The sequence below is a fragment of the Orbicella franksi genome, chromosome 12, assembly GCF_964199315.1.
Source record: "Orbicella franksi chromosome 12, jaOrbFran1.1, whole genome shotgun sequence".
Classification (NCBI taxonomy): Eukaryota; Metazoa; Cnidaria; class Anthozoa; order Scleractinia; family Merulinidae; genus Orbicella; species Orbicella franksi.
In genome coordinates, this window is record NC_138156.1 from 12623744 (window position 1) to 12643059 (window position 19316).

The window sequence follows — 19316 nt, forward strand, 5'->3', positions numbered from 1 at the left end:
TAAGCTGATCTTTGAGTTAGAATGACACGTTTTCAGAATCGCGAAATCAGAGACAAAGGTCAAAAGCGTTTTGTACCTTACGTTGAACATCGCTAACCTGTAGTGTTTTACTGCTCGATCTGCTGACCCGTTTCGCTGACCTGTTACTGAAATAAGTGTCACTGGATATCGCCACAGAAGTAATTTGTTTTTGTAACCGGTTGAATTTTAAGAATTATGTATCTTCCTTATAGATCGAATAAAACAATATAAAGATTATACGATTCCGTATCCAGTCATTCATCCGAGAACGATTTTCCCTCGGACCACTCACTCTGAGGGAGATTGCTGACCAACAATCTTGTTTCACGTTTAACTTAGCCTAAATTACATTTAGCCCAATTAAAAAAATTTTCACAAATGTCAGAACAGCTCCAAAATTGCTTCAAAAAAAGCGAAGAATATATGGATAGAAGCTCTTCTTCTTTGGTTATCGTAGTAACACAGGCAGCGGTGAGAAATATTATATTCCAACGCATTTTATTACAGACCTTGACGTTGACGGTGTACTGGTCAACATACTACTCTTTCGTCAACCTCAAGATCATGTTCCAATCAAATCTTACTTTCCATACAAAGATCGCTTAAACGGCTCTCAGAGGTCCAAAGTCATCTATAGAGCTGGTTGTTGGGACTGTGATGAATTTTGCGTTGGCTAAACAAAACGAAGACAGAAAAACAGAACATTTCAAGGCCTTCGCTAGAAAAGACCATTCATCAGCTATTGCTGATCATGTGAAACTCACTAATCACAACATTAAATCAGATCATTTTGACAATTTATGTTGACTAGCAAACGAAACGTCAAGCTCTGTATTAAAATGCGTTGGAATACAATATTTATCCCCGATGTTTGGATTATATTCTTATATGGATACAAACAAATTAAAAGATTTCAGTATTTAAATCTATATAAAATCGAAAATCTCAGTGAAACATAAAATGAAACTTAAAATCCAAATTGAGATAAAACACGCCTTAAATACCTGGTTCCATAGAAACATTAGGCCACATGGCCAAACAATTAACGCACAAAAATTATCCAACATACTTTACGAAAAGTCACACAGTTTGAACGGTATGCCCTCCCGCCAGGTGAACAAGGGTTAAGGAGAAATAAAATGTCCATCACTTTCGAAACTTAAGAGGTATCAGTGATTTTCATTCTACGTCGATCATTTCATACCATTGCCATATTCACTAGAGTAGCCCAGGCCTCTGCGGCGAGTGAAAAACATACTGGAGCCGTGAGAGAATAGGGTAGATTTTTCCTACCTCTCCCCATTCCTTGCTCGGCTTAGTCCCTGACGAGCCTTTATCTCGCCCGAGTCAAAAATAGCGACTAACTGAGATTTCATGATTCTTTCCTCCCAGAAGTTGCATCTCTTAAGCTCTCTATAGAGATGGTTTAAGGCGGGGGTCTACATGAAGGCCGTATTTTGACTGGGTATTGTGGTTTTAATACAAATATCTCGTTCACGTTTCAAGCAGTCAAGAATCTCTCTGTTCATCCCACATATCTATGTTTTAAGCTGTTTTGGAAATTTTTGGGTGTTTTTTGGGTACAGTTGGAGATAAATAGTTTTTCTCAAAGGATTAGTACAATTTATAAAAATAAGAAATTTTAAAGATTTGGTGTTGTTTTAAAATTAGAATTTGAAGTTAAAAATTGGTAGACGTACACCAAACAGTTGTCCACCAACCTGGGGTGGCCTTTCGGGGGCGTTCAACTGTCTGGTCGTGTTCCATAACCTTTTTTTTCCTTTTAATCCCTCTTTAAACTTCCTAAAATTTCACTTACATTCAGGTAGACCCCCGCTTTAAAAATAACAGAAACTTGAATTAGTTCTAATCTACTTTATTGCCAAACAGTCTTCTTATTTGCACGCTTATATCCTGTAACGGCCATATAGTTTGTTTGCAACGCGTTCATCTTTTACATCAAGTTAGAGAGGTTAAACCTTGATTGATGAGGTCCGTTATAAGTTTCTCTCTGTCACCTAATATTACAATTGTGGTTTTTGGTTTTTTTAGGAGGTCAAGAGACAAAAGAGAAGATCAAGGTAAGAGAGTTAATCCCCCATATTGGACTTATACCCAGGGTACCCGAGGTAAAAAAAGGGTACTGTAGCTACCATTGCGCACGTTGTGCGGACCTGTGTATGACGTAACGTGCTTGCTTCACGTGTTATGAAGCATGTGGGTTGTCTTTGATTTGCGATCCGCCATGTTGTTTTTGAAGAACATTGGACATTTGTACTTAGAACGAAACAGTCGGTAAGGGTTGCATTCGTATAATTTCGCTCCTTTGGTTCCCGTATTTAGTTAGTTCCTTTTGATGTCTGTAGAAAACCTGGACTAGATGAACCTAAATCGCTAAAATTGGGCTGATCGAAATGCTTGTCGCAGTACTTTAGCTCGTGGATGTTTGGATTTACAAGTGGATTTATTAAAGTTAAACTAAAGGTTCTGAGTTTTCGATGTTTATTTACATGCAACATAATACGTAGCACCTGGGCTTCGTAACAGTTTTGAACTACTTCGTCTCAATATTGGAAATTTGGTGGAATTGTGGAACACGAACTTCTAATCGATTTGTCTTTACAGAACAGGATGTCGGAAGAGCAACCTTCGCCACAAGAAGCGAACGGAAACTTAGATACCGCAGTGGATGGTACGAGCGGCGAAACTGAAATGGAAGAAAGGAAAAGCATAAGGGTTAGACAAGCTAGTGTCGTGCGAGACAGGGAAGGCGACTTAAACGAAAAAAAACTTGTTCTTCAAAAATCACGTGCCGGCCATATTGGAAATTTGACCAAGGTTCATAATGAAATTGTTCACCTCATGGAAAGTGGTGCAAGTGCTGAAGATGTGTCAAGGAAGCGTATGAAATTTGATGAAGCTTGGCGTAAATTTGTGGACGCCCACGAAAGTTATTTAGAATTACTGGATAGTCCTACGGACGCCCTTGTTTTGGAAAAGGCACAGGCGATCTACGACGAACAGCTGAAACGAAAGCTCGACCTGGACTTCGACGTGCGATTATGGCACAAGGACAGAGAACCCGAACGAGGAGAATAGCATAGTATGTTTTCTGGCGAAACGCGAGGGAGCAGACGTAGTGGGGTTTCCAGATCGAGTTCAAGGTTGTCAACGGTGTCGAGAAAGAAGGAAAAGCTGGCTCTAGCACAACTCAATCTTCGGCAGCTGAAAATTAGACAACGGTTGGATGAACAACAGCATGCAATAAGAGAAAAGCAGGAAAAAGAAGAGCAGGAAATTCGAAGAAAAAGAGAGTTGCTGGAAGCTGAGATGGAGGCCGAGGGGAAAGCGGTTTCACTTCAGGTTTATGAAGAAATTGATGAATTACAAAAAAAACCCGTTCTTGGAGTACTTGGAGCCTACTTTACGACAGAATGAAGTCCCAGACAGCACGACAAAGCTCAGTGCAAACGACCAATTAGCTGTACTCTTAGGAAATGCAACCATGGTAACTTCAGCTCTGTCAAATGAGACACCGGCGTTCTCTGGTGGTGTTGGACAGGTAGAGTTAATTGTTCCTGTTTCTGTGGAGCCAACCACCTCTATTTCGGCGTCGACTGTGACATTATCAAATTCTTTGGCTGGAAACATGCCGACCATGCCTACACCCATGGTATGGAAAGCATAGCATCCGTCTCCCCATCTCATGTCAAGTAAGAGTTCTTCGCCCCTTGCTGATCCTCTGTTGCAAAAATCTGAACCCAAGCAGACATCCCCTGGGCAATGTGTTACAGAATCTTGGTCCTCTTCTTGGCAGATGCCTCGACCCTCTATGCAGCAGGATGTGAAAGTAAAAACCACAAATCAGCAGTTTGATAGCAGTGGAGAAATGGTAAAAGCACTGAGACAGGTGGTTTCCTCGCCTAAAGTTGAGTACCATCGGTTTGATGGTGATCCACTAAAGTATGTCACCTTTATGCACAATTTCGAAACCTACTTGGAACAGGATAACCCTGATGAGTCCAGGAGATTGCAGCTTCTTATACAGCACTGCACATGAAAGGCAAGAGAGGCTATTGAGAGTTGCTCAAATCTATCCAATGATGGCTACCGAGTGGCAAAACAGACCTTACGCGAGAACTTTGGAAAACCACATGTGATAGCAGAGGCTCATGTTAAGAAGTTGTTGAACCTACCTTGTTTGAAGAATGTTGATGGTCCTTCCCTACTGGAAATTATCAGGCACTTGGACACTGCAGATCGAACTTTGACTGGCATGGGTGCCGAATATGTGTCCGATTTGAATCACATGAACACTTTGCGAGAGCTTGCAAAGAAGTTGTCAATGTTTTTGAGAGGAAGGTGGACTGAGTGTGCTGGAAAGATTATTGGGCTCTACCGCAGACCTAAGTTTCAAGATTTTGTAACATTTGTCAAAGAAAGGGCAAAGTTGGTGGACAACGAGTTCGGTCGAGACATGGTCCTTGGGTCTTAAAAGGAGACACCCGCTAGAAGAAATAGAGTGAATCAAAGTGGAAACTTCCCAGATCTGTCATCATTTGTTGCTGGAACTGGACCAACCAATCAGAGTGACAATGTTAGAGGACCAAACTTTGTGGACGCAAGGGCAGCCTGTCTGGTTTGCTCAAAGCAGCATGAGATCTGGAAGTGCAGTAAATTCAAAGGTCTCACCTATGAAGAGAAGTGGAGAGTTGTGCGTAGTGGTGGACTTTGTAATAAGTGCCTGGTAAAGGGACATATTTCTAAGGAGTGCCCGAAAGTGAATTTTAAGTGTCAAAAACCTGGCTGTGGAGGCAATCACCACACCCTTATGCACGGTCCGACTGCCAGGATTGGAAGAGACCTCAGCAGTGGAAGCAGTCAAAGAGACAATGTAAGTCAGAACGGCAACGATGGAACCAGTGTTAGTGCAGAGCAACAATTGCCACCAGTGTCTTCTGGGTCTCGTGATGTTACTGGGGCCGGTAATGGTAATGGAATCGCTGTGGCAGCTACTGGAGCTGGAGAGACAAGAGTGTGTCTCGGAATTATTCCTGTCAAGGTTCAAGGGAAGAGCAACAATCAGATCATTGAAACATACGCCCTCCTGGACAATGGCTCAGAGGTGACATTATGTCATGAACAGTTAGTTAGCAAACTTGAGTTGGACAGTGAAAGGTTGAGTTTTACGTTGACTGGAATAACTGGTTCAACGCAGATGGAGATTCATGTTGTGACTTTGACTGTTATGTCTATGGATGAGTCCATCGTGGTAGAGTTGCCGAGTGTGAGAACAGTAGCTCAGATGCCCATATCTAGAAGTTGTATTCCCAGGAAAGGAGATCTTGCTCGTTGGCCTCATTTGCAAGGCATTGACATCCCTGCAGTAAGAGAAACAGAATTTTTGCTGTTGATTGGTCTAAAGGAAAAACCCAGTCTTTTCCTTCTATTAGAGTTTAAAGCAGGTGGAATTGATGAGCCAATAGCCATTCGATACAGTCTGGGATGGACGGTGATGGGTCCAATGGGTGAGTGAAAAGAAGATGAACATTGCTCTGAGAACTTCCTCCAAGGTACACATGACATGAATTTGGACAGTTGCCTGTTGAATGAGAATTTTCCCACTAAAGAAATTGGCCAAACAGAAGTGAAGCTCAAAACTACAATGATGTCGGAGAGTGTTGGCTTCAGAAGCTGGAGCAGCAAGCTGTCGTAAATCTCCCTCTATCAAAGGAAGAACATGTTGAGTGTGACATTGACAATGAAACCCTGCAACAGCGACTCGAACGACTTTGGAAGACTGATTTTGGAGACTCAGTGGTTGGAACGAAGGTCTCACCTTCAGTTGAAGACAAGATGGCCATGAACAAAATGGAGGAATCCTTGCAAAGAGTTGGCAGTCATTTCCAAGTTGCCATACCGTGGCGGCCAGGATCTCCCCATCTAACAAACAATAAACCCATGGCAGAACAAAGATTACAACTTCTAAAGAAGCGGCTCCTTAAAGATGAAGATCTCCTTACGAAATACCAAACAACAATGCAAGAGTACATAGTTAAAGGACATGCTCGGAAAGTCCCAAAAGAAGAATTAAATTTGAAAGAGCAACCGGTCTAGGACCTTCCACATCATCCGGTGACACACCCACTGAAACCGGGAAAGGTTAGAGTAGTTTTTGATTGTGCAGCAAAGTATTGTGGAACTTCCTTGAATCAGCAGTTACTGCAAGGTCCTGATTTGACAAATCCGCTGGTGGGGGTGTTGATCAGATTTCGCCAGGAACCAGTAGCGATGGCAGCCGATATAGAAGCCATGTTCCACCAAGTTTATGTTGACCCTCAAGATTGTGATGCATTGAGGTTTCTTTGGTGGCCTGATGGGGACTTGCAAAAAGAACCAGAAGAATACCGCATGGTGAAACACCTCTTTGGTGCGACTTCGTCGCCTAGCTGTGCCAATTTCTGCCTACAGAAGACGGCGTCAACATACCGAGAAGAATTCGACCCTGACACGATTCAAACTGTGATGAGAAATATGTACGTTGATGACCTGATGAAATCAGTCTCTTCACCTGAAACTGCAATAAAGTTATCAAAACAGTTGAGAGAGCTGCCGATGAAAGGAGGGTTTAGATTGACCAAGTGGTTAAGCAACGACCGAGATGTGCTAGTTGAGATTCCAGAGCATGAAAGAGCAAGTTCAGTGGTTAACCTGGACATAGAAGACCTACCCACTGCTTGTACCCGTGGCTTAAAATGGAATGTGGAATGTATCAACCAAGTTTCAACACCTTGGGGAGACGAAGCCAGTGACCAGACGTGGAATTCTCTCAATTGTGAGTTCATTGTTTGATCCACTTAGATTCATCGCCCCTTACATTATGAAAACGAAGCTACTGCTACAAGACCTCTGCCGAAAGAAATTGGGCTGGGACACTGCAATCGCAGAACAAGATAAAGTTCAGTGGTTCCGCTGGCTTGAAGATCTTCCAAAGTTGGAAAACCTGCAAGTTGATCGATGCTTCAAACCGAAGAACTTTGCCAAGATTAAGAACGCTCAGCTGCACATTTTCTCAGATGGATCACGTGTGGGGTACGGGGCAGTAGCCTATTTACGCCTCGTTGATATCTTTGACCGAATTCATTGCAGCTTTGTTATGGGGAAAGCTCGCTTGGCTCCCACTCATGAAATCACGATACCGAGGTTGGAGTTAACTGCTGCAGTCATATCTGTGAAGCTGAGTGAAATAATCAGAGAAGAGTTGGAGATTGAAACAGTTCAAGTGAATTACTGGACTGACTCCACCACAGTGCTAAAATGCATCAACAATGACTCTAAGCGGTTCCACACCTTTGAGTCCAATCGCCTCACCGTAATTCGCAATGGCTCATCTGTTTCAGACTGGAGGTACATCAATCAAGATGACAATCCGGCAGATGATGCATCGAAAGGGTTACGGCTTGAAGAAATGGCAAAAAACAACCGGTAGTTGAATGGCCCCACATTCCTTTGGAAAGAAGAAGACTGCTGGCCCACAATGATTGAAGTCCCACATTTGAAGGACAGTGATGCTGAAGTAAGAAAGGAGAGTAGAATCTATGTTACCACAGTTGCACAAGATCCCTTGGATAGTTTGATCCATCACTACTCTTCCTGGTGGAAATTGAAGAGGGCATTTGCATGGCTGTTACGCTAGAAAGCAGTTTCTACGAAGCAAATTTTGTAAGAAGAAAGAAGATGCTGCCCCTAATGTCATCTGTTCTTCTGGAGAAACAGCACTTAGAATTGGAAATCTAATGGTAATAGAGCTTCAGAAAGCCGAAGAAGAAATAATTCGATGGGTGCAGAAGTTGTCATTCCCAGGTGCGTACAGAGCACTTGCCAATATGTTGCCTGGTTCTAGTGAACGGCAGGTCAAGAGGGCCATACAGAAAGAGGGATCCTCAATTTTCAGGTTGAATCCGAATTTGAGAAATGGTTTGTTGTCAGTTGGCGGGAGACTGGAGAATGCTCCGATAGATGAAGATTTGAAGCATCCGTTTATCCTTCCCAGTCACCACCATGTCACAGAGCTGCTTATCCAGTATCACCACAGCAAAGTGGGCCACTTCGGTCAAGAAAGCGTCCTCTCATCCCTTAGAGAAAGGTTCTGGATTGTGAAAGGACGTTCTGCAGTGCGTCGCACGTTGAAGAAATGTCTCGATTGCCAGAGGAGGAATGCGCCTACTGGAGAGCAGTTCATGGCCAAGTTGCCACAAGATAGAGTTACTCCACATGAACCTCCCTTCACATATGTCGGTGTGGAATATTTTGCGCCTATAGAGGTGAAGCAAGGAAGAAGTCGAGTTAAACGTTGGGGTTGCCTATTTACATGTTTAACTGTCCGTGCCATACACGTGGAAGTCGCACATAGCCTGAATACAGACTCCATGATTAACGCACTGAGGAGATTCATTAACCTCCGAGGATGCCCTAAAGAGATTCGACGTGACTGTGGCTCGAACTTTACCAAAGCAGATAAGGAACTAAAGGATGCCGCTGATAGGTGGAATCAGCAAAAGATTAGTGGGTTTTGTGCACAAAGAGGCATCGAATGGATCTTTAATCCCCCTGGAGCGAGCCACATGGGGGGCCCATGGGAGAGGATGATAAGGTCTGTACGCAAAATGCTGAGGGCTCTTTTGAAGGAACAGGTGGTTTGCGATGAAGTGCTGTCAACTGTACTAACAGAAGCAACTAACATCCTGAACAGTAGGCCGTTAACACGAAACAGTGATGACCTGATGGATGAAGAACCCCTTACACCGAATCATCTCTTGCAGCTGCGACCATGCGTTAGCGTGCCCCCTGGTATCTTTGAAAAGGAGGATCTGCATTGCAGACGACAGTGGAGACAAGCGCAGTACTTAGCAAACCTATTCTGGAAACGGTGGATTAAAGAATATCTTCCCACTCTTCAAGAACGGACGAAATGGAATGAACCGAAGGAAAACCTCAAAGTTGATGACCTTGTTTTACTTGCAGATGAGCACTATCCTAGAGGTCAATGGCCATTGGCGCGAGTTGTGGAGGTCTTCAAAGGCGAAGATGGATACGTGCACTCTGCAAAGGTGATAACAAGTTGCACTGTCATGACGCGTGCAAAACGTCAAAGAGAAAGAGAAATCAAAGTGACAAGAACTGTTCTCACGCGACCAATCACCAAGTTGTGTCGTCTTGAAATGTCAAGTCCTTAAAACATTAAGTGACGTTAGGAACATTTCTTTCAATATGATACATTTGACATGCCTGCTGGGTCTTATAAAGTTGCGCTTAACATGGATCGAACCTGGTCGATCACTTGGTCGTGAGTAGGCAACAATAAGTGGACACCCCACTTTAGTGACATTCAAGATGTGTTTAATTGACGAACAATAGGCTGCGTTTTACCTATACGTACTATAGGACGTTTAAGTTCACAATGGTAGCTGTTTAGTATGTAAATGAAACTATTTCTAGAAAGTTCAGTTAGGGGCCGGTGTAGCTACCATTGCGCACCTTGTACGGACCTGTGTATGACGTAACGTGCTTGCTTCACGTGTTATGAAGCATGTGGGTTGTCTTTGATTTGCGATCCGCCATGTTGTTGTTTTTGAAGAACATTGGACATTTGTACTTGGAACGAAACAGTCGGTAAAGGTTGCATTCGTATAATTTCGCTCTTTTGGTTCCCGTACTTAGTTAGTTCCTTTTGATGTCTGTAGAAAACCTGGACTAGATGAACCTAAATCGCTAAAATTGGGCTGATCGAAATGCTTGTCGCAGTACTTTAGCTCGTGGATGTTTGGATTTACAAGTGGATTTATTAAAGTTAAACTAAAGGTTCTGAGCTTTCGACGTTTATTTACATGCAACATAATACGTAGCACCTGGGCTTCGCAACAGGTACCCACTTCTTTCAAGAATGTTACTCGCGCGTTGTGTGGATTTTTACGTGAAGGAGACGTGAAGGATGCAATTGGACCCACAAATGGCGGATCGTTCGTCTTAAAAACGAAAATATCCGTATTGCTTAAACTTTCAAACGCCAAATCAAAGACAGTTGCTAAACGTAGCGTTGCTGAAGCTCCTTTGTTTAAATATAGGAGGCATCCGCACAGTCTTGGAGGTTTCCCTTCGCTTTGTAAACAAAACAACAATAAATCTTTGCGTGGAAACTGCTTGGGCTGAACACGCATCGCGCAATTAACATCCGCAGAAGAACTGGGTAACATAGTAAAAGGTAACCTGCGATGAAGCGTTTTTTTTTTTTCGAGGGAAGAGAAAAACAAATGAACAACGCCTAATCGCAGACTACGTAAGAAGGATTACCTTGGGTATAAGGCCTGTATGTAGTATTAACTCTTTGCTTGATCTTCTCTTGGTTCGAGAGCAAAGTAAATTGCTTAAAGGCGATAAGCGTAGCTGCCCAATTCCTGCCCATTTCCGCTCACACACCATTACCTTAATAAACTAATTTCCGCTTACTTAAGCTCCACATTCAAAATTGTTACAATAAAACACAATTCTTTCTCCCTGTTTTGTTACGCTGTCTGAGATAATTGTGGAGATTTCTCCAGTTGCAGTAACTTGCTTTTACGTGGCGATGTTCCTCGCCGAAAATCTTTTTCCTGATGATCAGTATTTTCTCGTGGTATTAAATTGTTTCGCTTCATTGTACTGCCCAAGATTTGCATGAACATTTCCCAAGTTGTTATACCTGGCTGCTACATCGGCATGTTCCTCGCCGAAAATCTTTTTCCTCATGATCAGTGCCTTCTCGTGGTATTGTTTTGCTTCATTGTACTGTTCAAGATGTCTCTGAACATTTCCCAAGTTGCTACATCGGCATGTTCCTCGCCGAAAATCTTTTTCCTCATGATCAGTGCCTTCTCGTGGTATTGTTTTGCTTCATTGTACTGTCCAAGATGTCTCTGAACATTTCCCAAGTTAATTTAGCTGGCTGCTACATCGGCATGTTCCTCGCCGAAGATCTTTTTCCTGATGATCAGTGCCTTCTCGTGGTATTGTTTTGCTTCATTGTACTGTCCAAGATCTGCATGAACAATTCCTAAGTTGTCATAGCTGTCTGCTACATCGGCATGTTCCTCGCCGAAAATCTTTTTCTTGATGATCAGTGCCTTCTCGTGGTATTGTTTTGCTTCATGGCACTGTCCAAGATCTTCATGAACATTTCCCAAGTTGTTATAGCTGCCTGCTACATCGGCATGTTCCTCTCCGAAAATCTTTTTCCTGATGATCAGTGCCTTCTCGTGGTATTGTTTTGCTTCATTGTACTGTCCAAGATTTGCATGAACATTTCCCAAGTTGTTGTAGCTGGCTGCTACATCGGCATGTCCCTTGCCGAAAATCTTTTTTCTGATGATCAGTGCCTTCTCGTGGTATTGTTTTGCGTCGTTACACTGTCTAAGATGTCTATGAACATTTCCCAAGTTGTTATAGCTGCCTGCTACATCGGCATGTTCCTCTCCGAAAATCGTTTTCATGATGATCAGTGCCTTCTCGTGGTATTGTTTTGCTTCATTGTACTGTCCAAGATGTCTCTGAACATTTCCCAAGTTAATTTAGCTGGCTGCTACATCGGCATGTTCCTCGCCGAAGATCTTTTTCCTGATGATCAGTGCCTTCTCGTGGTATTGTTTTGCTTCATTGTACTGTCCAAGATCTGCATGAACAATTCCTAAGTTGTCATAGCTGTCTGCTACATCGGCATGTTCCTCGCCGAAAATCTTTTTCTTGATGATCAGTGCCTTCTCGTGGTATTGTTTTGCTTCATGGCACTGTCCAAGATCTTCATGAACATTTCCCAAGTTGTTATAGCTGCCTGCTACATCGGCATGTTCCTCTCCGAAAATCTTTTTCCTGATGATCAGTGCCTTCTCGTGGTATTGTTTTGCTTCATTGTACTGTCCAAGATTTGCATGAACATTTCCCAAGTTGTTGTAGCTGGCTGCTACATCGGCATGTCCCTTGCCGAAAATCTTTTTTCTGATGATCAGTGCCTTCTCGTGGTATTGTTTTGCGTCGTTACACTGTCTAAGATGTCTATGAACATTTCCCAAGTTGTTATAGCTGCCTGCTACATCGGCATGTTCCTCTCCGAAAATCGTTTTCATGATGATCAGTGCCTTCTCGTGGTATTGTTTTGCTTCATTGTACTGTCCAAGTTCTTCATGAACATTTCCCAAGTTGTTATAGCTGGCTGCTACATCGGCATGTTCCTCGCCGAAAATCTTTTTCTCTATGATCAGTGCCTTCTCGTGGTATTGTTTTGCCTCATTGTACTGTCCAAGATCTGTATGAATACTTCCCAAGTTGTTATAGCTGGCTGCTACATCGGCATGTTCCTCTCCGAAAATCTTTTTCCTCATGATTAGTGCCTTCTCGTGGTATTGTTTTGCTTCATTGTACTGTTGAAGATATCTCTGAACATTTCCCAAGTTGTTATAGCTGGCTGCTACATCGGCGTGTTCCTCGCTGCAAATGTTTTTCCTGATGATCAGTACCTTCTCGAGGTATTGCTTTGCTTCATTGTACTTTCCAAGATTGGCATGAACACTTCCCAAGGTGTTATAGCTGGCTGCTAAATCGGCATGTTCCTCGCCAAAAATCTTTTTCCTGATGATCAGTGCCTTCTCGTAGTATTCTTTTGCTTCATTGTACTGTCCAAGCTGGTTATAAACAATTCCCAAGTTGTGATAAGTTTGTGCTACTTTGTAATGATGTCCACCGTAAATTGCTTCATAAACCTTGCTAGCCTTTTCATGGTATGATATTGATGATTTATACTGGCATATCATCGATAATGTTGACCCGTGGGCGTTAAAGACATCTGCTTTCATTAAGTCACCCTCTTTTGTGTTACTTGCATATTGAGCAAACTCGCAGGCCGATGTGGAAAAGAGAATTGCATTTGATGGATTGCTAAGGTCAAGACATACATAGGCAGTTAAACAAAGCCACGAAATGACCTTGTCGGGAGTGATTACGGGTGCTAACTCCAAAACATCTTTTGCAGTAAAATTGTCAGTAAGAATTTTATGCAGCGCTTTGCAATGGGTGGTAATCCTACTTAACATTACGTAAACGTGTCCACTGTCGTACAAACGATAATGTTTCGACTCAACAAGAAAGTGAAAAACCTGAATCGCTACAGATATGCACTGAAGTTTCTCTGTCAACTCAAAATCCAACGTTGATATTTTCCTGAGAATTTCATAAACAACGTTATGTATTCTTACATAGTCGGGTGCTCCATCTTCACTGTACAAACACGTAATCAAGGAGGATTTTAAGATCTTTACCCTGATTACTTCTTCAGTCTGTCCCGAAGTGCGAACTTTGACAAAGTTAACAGCTGCTTCAACTGGGAGAGATTCGGAGCCACATAGTCGGAAAAAGAGAAATGTCTGGCGAAGTACTTCATCGATTTTCAAAGTGCTATCTATTGCCATTTCGATTGCTGTAGTCATCGTTTTGGAATACGCTGGATTCCCTTTGGCAAGAGGTTCTTCTGTTGCCTCACGCTTACCACTAACAAGTGTTTCTAAGTAATTTGTCCACCCATAGGTTGGAGAACCGCAACTCGCCACAGTTTGTATGTAAAATGCAGCAGCTGCCAAGGCAAGCGGCTGATACTCAAGAACCTCAGCAACCCTTTGAACTTGCTCGTCATTCTCGGAAATTTGCGATACTTGTTTCAACAGCTCTACTGCGTCCTCGGGCTGCATTCCTGCACTGAGTGACTCATGGTAGGTATGAGGAGCATTTGTGGGAATTGCACTGCTATCTTGAGTTGTAATCAGCACCTGACCGTGACCCCACTCTTCACAAGCGGTCTGAGGTAGGTACCCACATACCAAAGACAGGTCAACAACATTGTCTGCTATTATTAACCACTTTGAGTACTGTTGAATCTTTGGCAAAATTAAGCACTGGAGATGCTGAATTGTTTCCTTAGGGCTGTTTTCTTTCGTGGTTGCCAGGTTAGTCAAGCTGTATTCGGTAATTCCCAACTGTTTAGCCAGGGGGATGTACGAATCAGCAAGCGTTTCAATGGTTTCTGCATTCAGGGTTGCAACGAATGTTAAGCCTTCACTTTCATCTGATGCGCTTGTAAAGAACTCTTGCCCAATTTGACGAGCAAGTTGAGTTTTACCACATCCAGGATTACCGGACAAATAAATGGTACTGACTGCTCCGTTACTTCTATCGCCAAGCTCTTGCATTTTTGTCATAATCCTTGTGATGTCATTTAATCGTTTGATAATTTCGTGAGATGGCTTGAAACTGAGATTACAGAAAGACTCGACTTTGGAATTAATTTCTTGGCTGAGACATTCAACCTGCTCTTCCTTTCTCTGTATCGTGTCTTGTGCAGCTTGTAAATCAGATTTGACTTTTTGCAATTCTGTTTGGAGATTGGAAACCTGTGCCATTAAGTTGTTTACTTCTGTCGTGGGAAAGGTCGTCTGACTTTTAACTTCCTCTATGTCATTGACCGGAAGACTCAAAGAGTTGAACGCCACCAACACTCTTCCAGCATAGTTCTTGAACTCAGCATCTGTAAGCTCGGCCTCACTGATATGAGCAATATCATTTCGGACTTGACGAAGATCATCGACTTCTTTCCTGATGGCTGCACTCAGAGTTGTGCCAATGCTATCTGAGAACAGAATCGCGAAACACAAACAGCTACAGTCCCACTCAACAATGTTACCATTCTGAATTGTCGCCAGATATCGCCGATTCTTCGAACGGCTTCTTCGAGACTCGTTAGAATAAAAGTCTAAGCCATTCTTTGGTGTGTCTTTCCATTCTCCAAACGTTGTTTTGTAAAGGAAATCCCATTCTTGCTTGAGGACTCGTCGTAGTCCTTCGGGAACCAAGTTAAAGACGATGTAACAAATTCGAAAGTAGTTCAGTTTTTCAGAAGTATACTCCATTGTGGAATAATCTGTTTTAAAGATATGCGTCTTAGTATAAAGATGACAAATGACGAATGATTCGTAACGGCAGACTATATCTGCTTCGGTACATCTAAATACTAAACTGAGGGTTTAGTGCGCCTGGTAGTTCGTCCCTGTTTTACACTATAGACTGCGTTTTCGTCCCATTATACAAAGAAACCTAGCGCTGAGTTTTTCACGTAATCAACTGGTTTCGGAGCCCATTACCTCTGACATTTTTCTGTTCAGCCAGTGGGGATTAGTCTCCTCTGCAGCCGTTATTAGGGTCGTCACGCAACGCTTCTCCCCCGCTAACGGCTGCTTAAACCCGAACCCCATTTGGGTTTCCCTTTGTTTAGAGTTCACGTAAAAATTACAGAATGCACCAATCACGCGTTGCCTATTATTAGCTCTGAAACCAATCACGTATCAGTAGTTTGTCAATGACGTCAGTTTCCCGCATAAATTCTCGCCTCCTTCGCGAGATGTTGCGAGACAGCCCAGAGATTTCCTATGGATCTAACTCCGAAGAGAATAGTCGAAAGTAACTCTAGATGCTTCATTTGTTCGTCGGCTTCCCTCAAGAATAACAAAATCTTCATTTTCGGTAAGAGTTCACTCGATATTACTGAAGTCATCCTATCCTCGCTATCGGTGGACGTGAGTCGCAACTCAGAAAACAGCGAACTGTTGGTCTGTAGAGACAAATGCTACCAGCGTTTGATAAAATTTAATCGGGCATCCGATAAGTTCAAGGAGCTAAAGAAACAAATCGAAGAAGTCTTCAAGGCAAGAGAAAATCTCAGGGCAAAACGCCTACTACATCCAGATGAGAATGCCGACAGAGGTGCCAAAAATACATCAGCTTCATCACCTCGACGAAAAGCATCCACTGAATCGCTGCGATTTGCCGATACCATTTGTACTTCTTCTGCCATCCATAAAAATTCCGATGCGTTGGGAACACCAATTTCTGCTGACAGAACGCCGCTAGGTTCCTGCTTATCACCGATTCAAAGTCATCCCTTTGGTCTGGTCTTATGCGCTTTTCCAAATGCACATTTGAACGGAAGTTCTCCCCTTCCAATGTTGACATCGACGCCGATTTCTGGCCATGGCTCTCGTGATACGAGTCAAGTCAAAGTGTCCTTTAAGTATACGAGTAAAAATGTGAACAAAACTTTATCATCGGCTTATCAGTCCGTTGGAAAGATCTTGGCTCATGGCGTTCCATCGCAAATCGCGGGAGCAATAATGAATTGTCAACCACTACGACAACACAAGTGGAAGAGCTTGATAAATAAGAGATTTACCAAAGCCGGTAGGCAGGTTCACCAAAACATCTTTCCTATTTCGAACTATTTTTTCAATTGCCAACTTCTGATGATAATTTAAAGTGGGGATTTTGAACTTGGAAGACACCAAAATAAAGGCTTCTTCGAGGGACACCATGTTGGTTTCACTATCAGTAGCCGATAGAACACAAGTTGTGATTGGACAATTAGTCTTGGCGCGATCGCCTCAGGAATATGTGAGGGATGTTATGATTGGCTAATCCGCGGAAACAAATGAGGTTCGGGTTTAAGCAGCCGTTAGTGGGAGAGAAGCGTTGCGTGACGACCCTAATAATGGCTGCGGAGGAGACTAGTGGGGAATCTTCTGAATAAGTAGTAGGACCTGCGGAAGGTTTATGTCAGGATTTTCACTGCTATATAATTTGGTATTTAAGTTCGCATATCATTCTACGTTGTCCTAATATACCTTTACAGTGTGATTACGAGAGCCGGGCCACTGGAAAAAGGGTTAACCAATCAGAACGTTACTTGAGAACATAGGATAGCGATCCTTTTCTCATAAAACAATAACATTAAAGAATGCGAACAACTTAACAAACCGAAAACCCCACAAAGTGTAAAGTGTTACAAACCTCTCAGCAAACTTTGCCATTTGTTGTTGGTTAGTTTCGATCCTAAGTTTTGCACACTTATCAACGCGGTTTCGGTTTAGTCGTTGCACTGATGAGTTTTGAAGCTAAAGTTTTCGAGCGAGATTTATAGCTATGATAATTCGCCGTCAAGCGCTGAATCTCTAAGAGGTTATATAATGCAGAGGGGTTGATAGTATTTATGTTTTCAAGTCAAACACACCGTTACTTGCCGACACGAGAAAGCTCCCAGTCCATTGTTCTTAGTTTACATTTGATTGGTTAGCTTTCTTCTCGTGGCACGGTTTAAGTCGTCGTACTGTAATGGTTCTCAAATGTATTTCTAAACAGATTATCCCTTATGCAAGTGAATATTTGAAGAATCATATATTTGAACTGTGGAGAAAGATATGAAGACATGATTGATCATCGCAGTTATATACACAAATTAGGCAGTTGTGAAATTAAAGCCTGAAAAAAATTCAGGCCTGAACGGGATTCGAACCCATGACCTCTGCGATACCGGTGCAGTGCTCTACCAACTGAGCTATCAAGCCAACTGGGAGCTGATCATATTGTGAGTTCGTTATATACCCGTAGATGGTCTTTCATATATTCACTTGCATTCTTCACCATCTACATTGCATTCTTCACCATCCCGTTCAGCCATGACAAAGAATTTTCTCTGTTATCTTTACTCATCAATATCTCGTTTCCGAAGTTCAATTCCTAATGCACTGAAAATACATATATGTATATCGAAAAATAAATTAACTCAGTGAGACGCTCTTTGTTACTGAAATTAATTACGCGTTAACCGCTAACAATTTTAAAAGCTAAAGAATCTTAAAACTTTACCTACATATAAAAATAAATTTCTTTAGTTGGAATGTTGTTCTACATCATGATACAGTTTCCATTATTAAATTATTATCTTTAGTCTTGTCACTTTTCTGCTTGGCAATTTCGTGTTAAGAGAAATTAAATTTTCATCACTCAGTCTTTTTAAATGAAAATAAAAACTAATGGAATTAAAACAAGAAGCCACTTACTTGAACAAGGACTGATTTCTGTCCTCCTCGACCCGTGGATCTTGCTGGTTTTTTCTTAGCCTGTAGGGCAAGCAGATAAGTGGCGCATATTACCCTTAGTAGAGCGCTGTCTGTTGCACTTCTCTCCCTACGATAAAAAGCACCCCTAAACCGCCTGTCCTGTAAGCTAGTTTGCTCTTCTTTTCGTTCTCCAAAGGATCAAAAGCTGCCACGATAATAAAAACAGGGATAGTTGTGATTTATCAAAACAGACGTCAGAAAAAGATCAATTCATGCAAACGTTAATATAATGCAATGAGTAACTCGATTTATCTCCGAAAACGTTTGAAACTTCTTAAATGTACCTCAAGGTAAATGCTGAGGTTAAGCTTATTCTTGTGTTTAGAATTTCTTAGGTTAATTTGAATTTTAATTTTCCCACTTTCTAGACTATGGTTATCTATAAGACAATGAAATATAAAACTGGTTTGCAAAAAATTTTAAACACAAAAGTAAAGAAACATTTTAAACACAACTGAAAACGAATTAAACGTCTGAAAGACTCGTTCCTAACCAAGCATAAAATTAGGTGCTTTCCCTTGGTGACTTGTAGGGTTTGTTTTAAGGCCAGCTTGAGATTTTTTTGTAGTTAATAAACAAGTGCTCCAACTAAAGTTTCTCATTAAAGCAATTCAAATGGTTAACACTGTCTTACTAGACTCTTTTATACCGCTCTTTCAAATTAAAATCACACAAAACTCAACATATTCATCCAAGCGTGAGAGATCAATTCTCTTTACCGATTGAATTATTTCTTTCCACATTAGTTTTGAGAATTTAGACTTAAATCAAGACAAAATTTCCAAGTTGCTAAGTATATTTTAATCAGGAGGTTTGTCACCAGTTTGCTTGGCAATATGTTGATTGATAACAAGACATAAGGTGTTCACTTTTCTTGGAAACCAAAGATTTACAGAACAACAAATGTGCAAAATACCTGGAACAGACTCTGATGTCGTAACTGTTTAACTGGTTTGCTGATTTGTTCTCCTGTTGTTCCTTCAAACGGCTGGTCAGAATCTGCAATAACAATACAATGAACATTGAAGTTAATACAACCTTCGAAATCACTCTTTGAAGAAGTAGATTCATTCCTAAACTTGCTCAATTGTTCAAAACAAATAGCAGAAGAACGACTATTTATTCAGCCATTAGAAATGCAAAGTTGTTGCCAAGTTGTTACTAGTAAGTAGCAGACAGAGTTTCTACCTTCAGATGTTTCTGTTCAAATCAGCACCAAACGGTTAATCGCTGCTTCTTGCTCGGTTCCTCTTCTAAAGTCCAAAAGCTTCA

The 19316-nt window shown here is 41.9% G+C and overlaps 5 protein-coding genes across 6 annotated transcripts; 3 read left to right on the forward strand and 2 right to left on the reverse strand.

Moving 5' to 3' along the window:
- Nucleotides 1-725: 725 nt before the first annotated feature.
- Nucleotides 726-11561, reverse strand: LOC145463976 (uncharacterized). Its single transcript, XM_081447773.1, has 2 exons — nucleotides 9950-11561; nucleotides 726-2164 (listed from the first exon to the last, which is right to left on the reverse strand). Exon 1 carries the CDS (start codon nucleotides 11544-11546, stop codon nucleotides 10995-10997), a length of 552 nt encoding a protein of 183 aa, XP_081303899.1. The 5' UTR covers nucleotides 11547-11561; the 3' UTR covers nucleotides 726-2164; nucleotides 9950-10994.
- LOC145462228 (uncharacterized) lies at nucleotides 6313-6873 on the forward strand. The gene has a single exon (XM_081445734.1). It carries the CDS (start codon nucleotides 6313-6315, stop codon nucleotides 6871-6873), a length of 561 nt encoding a protein of 186 aa, XP_081301860.1.
- Nucleotides 6902-7510, forward strand: LOC145462229 (uncharacterized). The gene has a single exon (XM_081445735.1). The coding sequence runs from the start codon at nucleotides 6902-6904 to the stop codon at nucleotides 7508-7510; it is 609 nt and encodes a 202-aa protein (XP_081301861.1).
- LOC145462230 (uncharacterized) lies at nucleotides 7818-9257 on the forward strand. The gene has a single exon (XM_081445737.1). It carries the CDS (start codon nucleotides 7818-7820, stop codon nucleotides 9255-9257), a length of 1440 nt encoding a protein of 479 aa, XP_081301863.1.
- Nucleotides 11562-11612: 51 nt separating the features above from the next.
- Nucleotides 11613-19316, reverse strand: LOC145463947 (uncharacterized). 2 transcript variants are annotated; one of them, XM_081447739.1, is made up of 4 exons: nucleotides 19233-19316; nucleotides 18961-19043; nucleotides 17985-18189; nucleotides 11613-15016 (listed from the first exon to the last, which is right to left on the reverse strand). In XM_081447739.1, exon 4 carries the CDS (start codon nucleotides 15003-15005, stop codon nucleotides 11625-11627), a length of 3381 nt encoding a protein of 1126 aa, XP_081303865.1. In that variant the 5' UTR covers nucleotides 15006-15016; nucleotides 17985-18189; nucleotides 18961-19043; nucleotides 19233-19316; the 3' UTR covers nucleotides 11613-11624. The 2 variants fall into 2 exon arrangements, with proteins under 2 accessions (XP_081303865.1, XP_081303866.1); XM_081447740.1 differs by lacking the exons at nucleotides 18961-19043; nucleotides 19233-19316 and having other exon boundaries at nucleotides 17985-18530.

Coding starts and splice junctions, on each gene's coding strand:
- LOC145462228 (XM_081445734.1), top strand. CDS start 6,313: ATGGCAGCCGATATAGAAGCCATGTTCCACCAAGTTTATGTTGACCCT.
- LOC145463947 (XM_081447739.1), bottom strand. CDS start 15,005: ATGGAGTATACTTCTGAAAAACTGAACTACTTTCGAATTTGTTACATC.
- LOC145462230 (XM_081445737.1), top strand. CDS start 7,818: ATGGTAATAGAGCTTCAGAAAGCCGAAGAAGAAATAATTCGATGGGTG.
- LOC145462229 (XM_081445735.1), top strand. CDS start 6,902: ATGAAAACGAAGCTACTGCTACAAGACCTCTGCCGAAAGAAATTGGGC.
- LOC145463976 (XM_081447773.1), bottom strand. CDS start 11,546: ATGAAAACGATTTTCGGAGAGGAACATGCCGATGTAGCAGGCAGCTAT.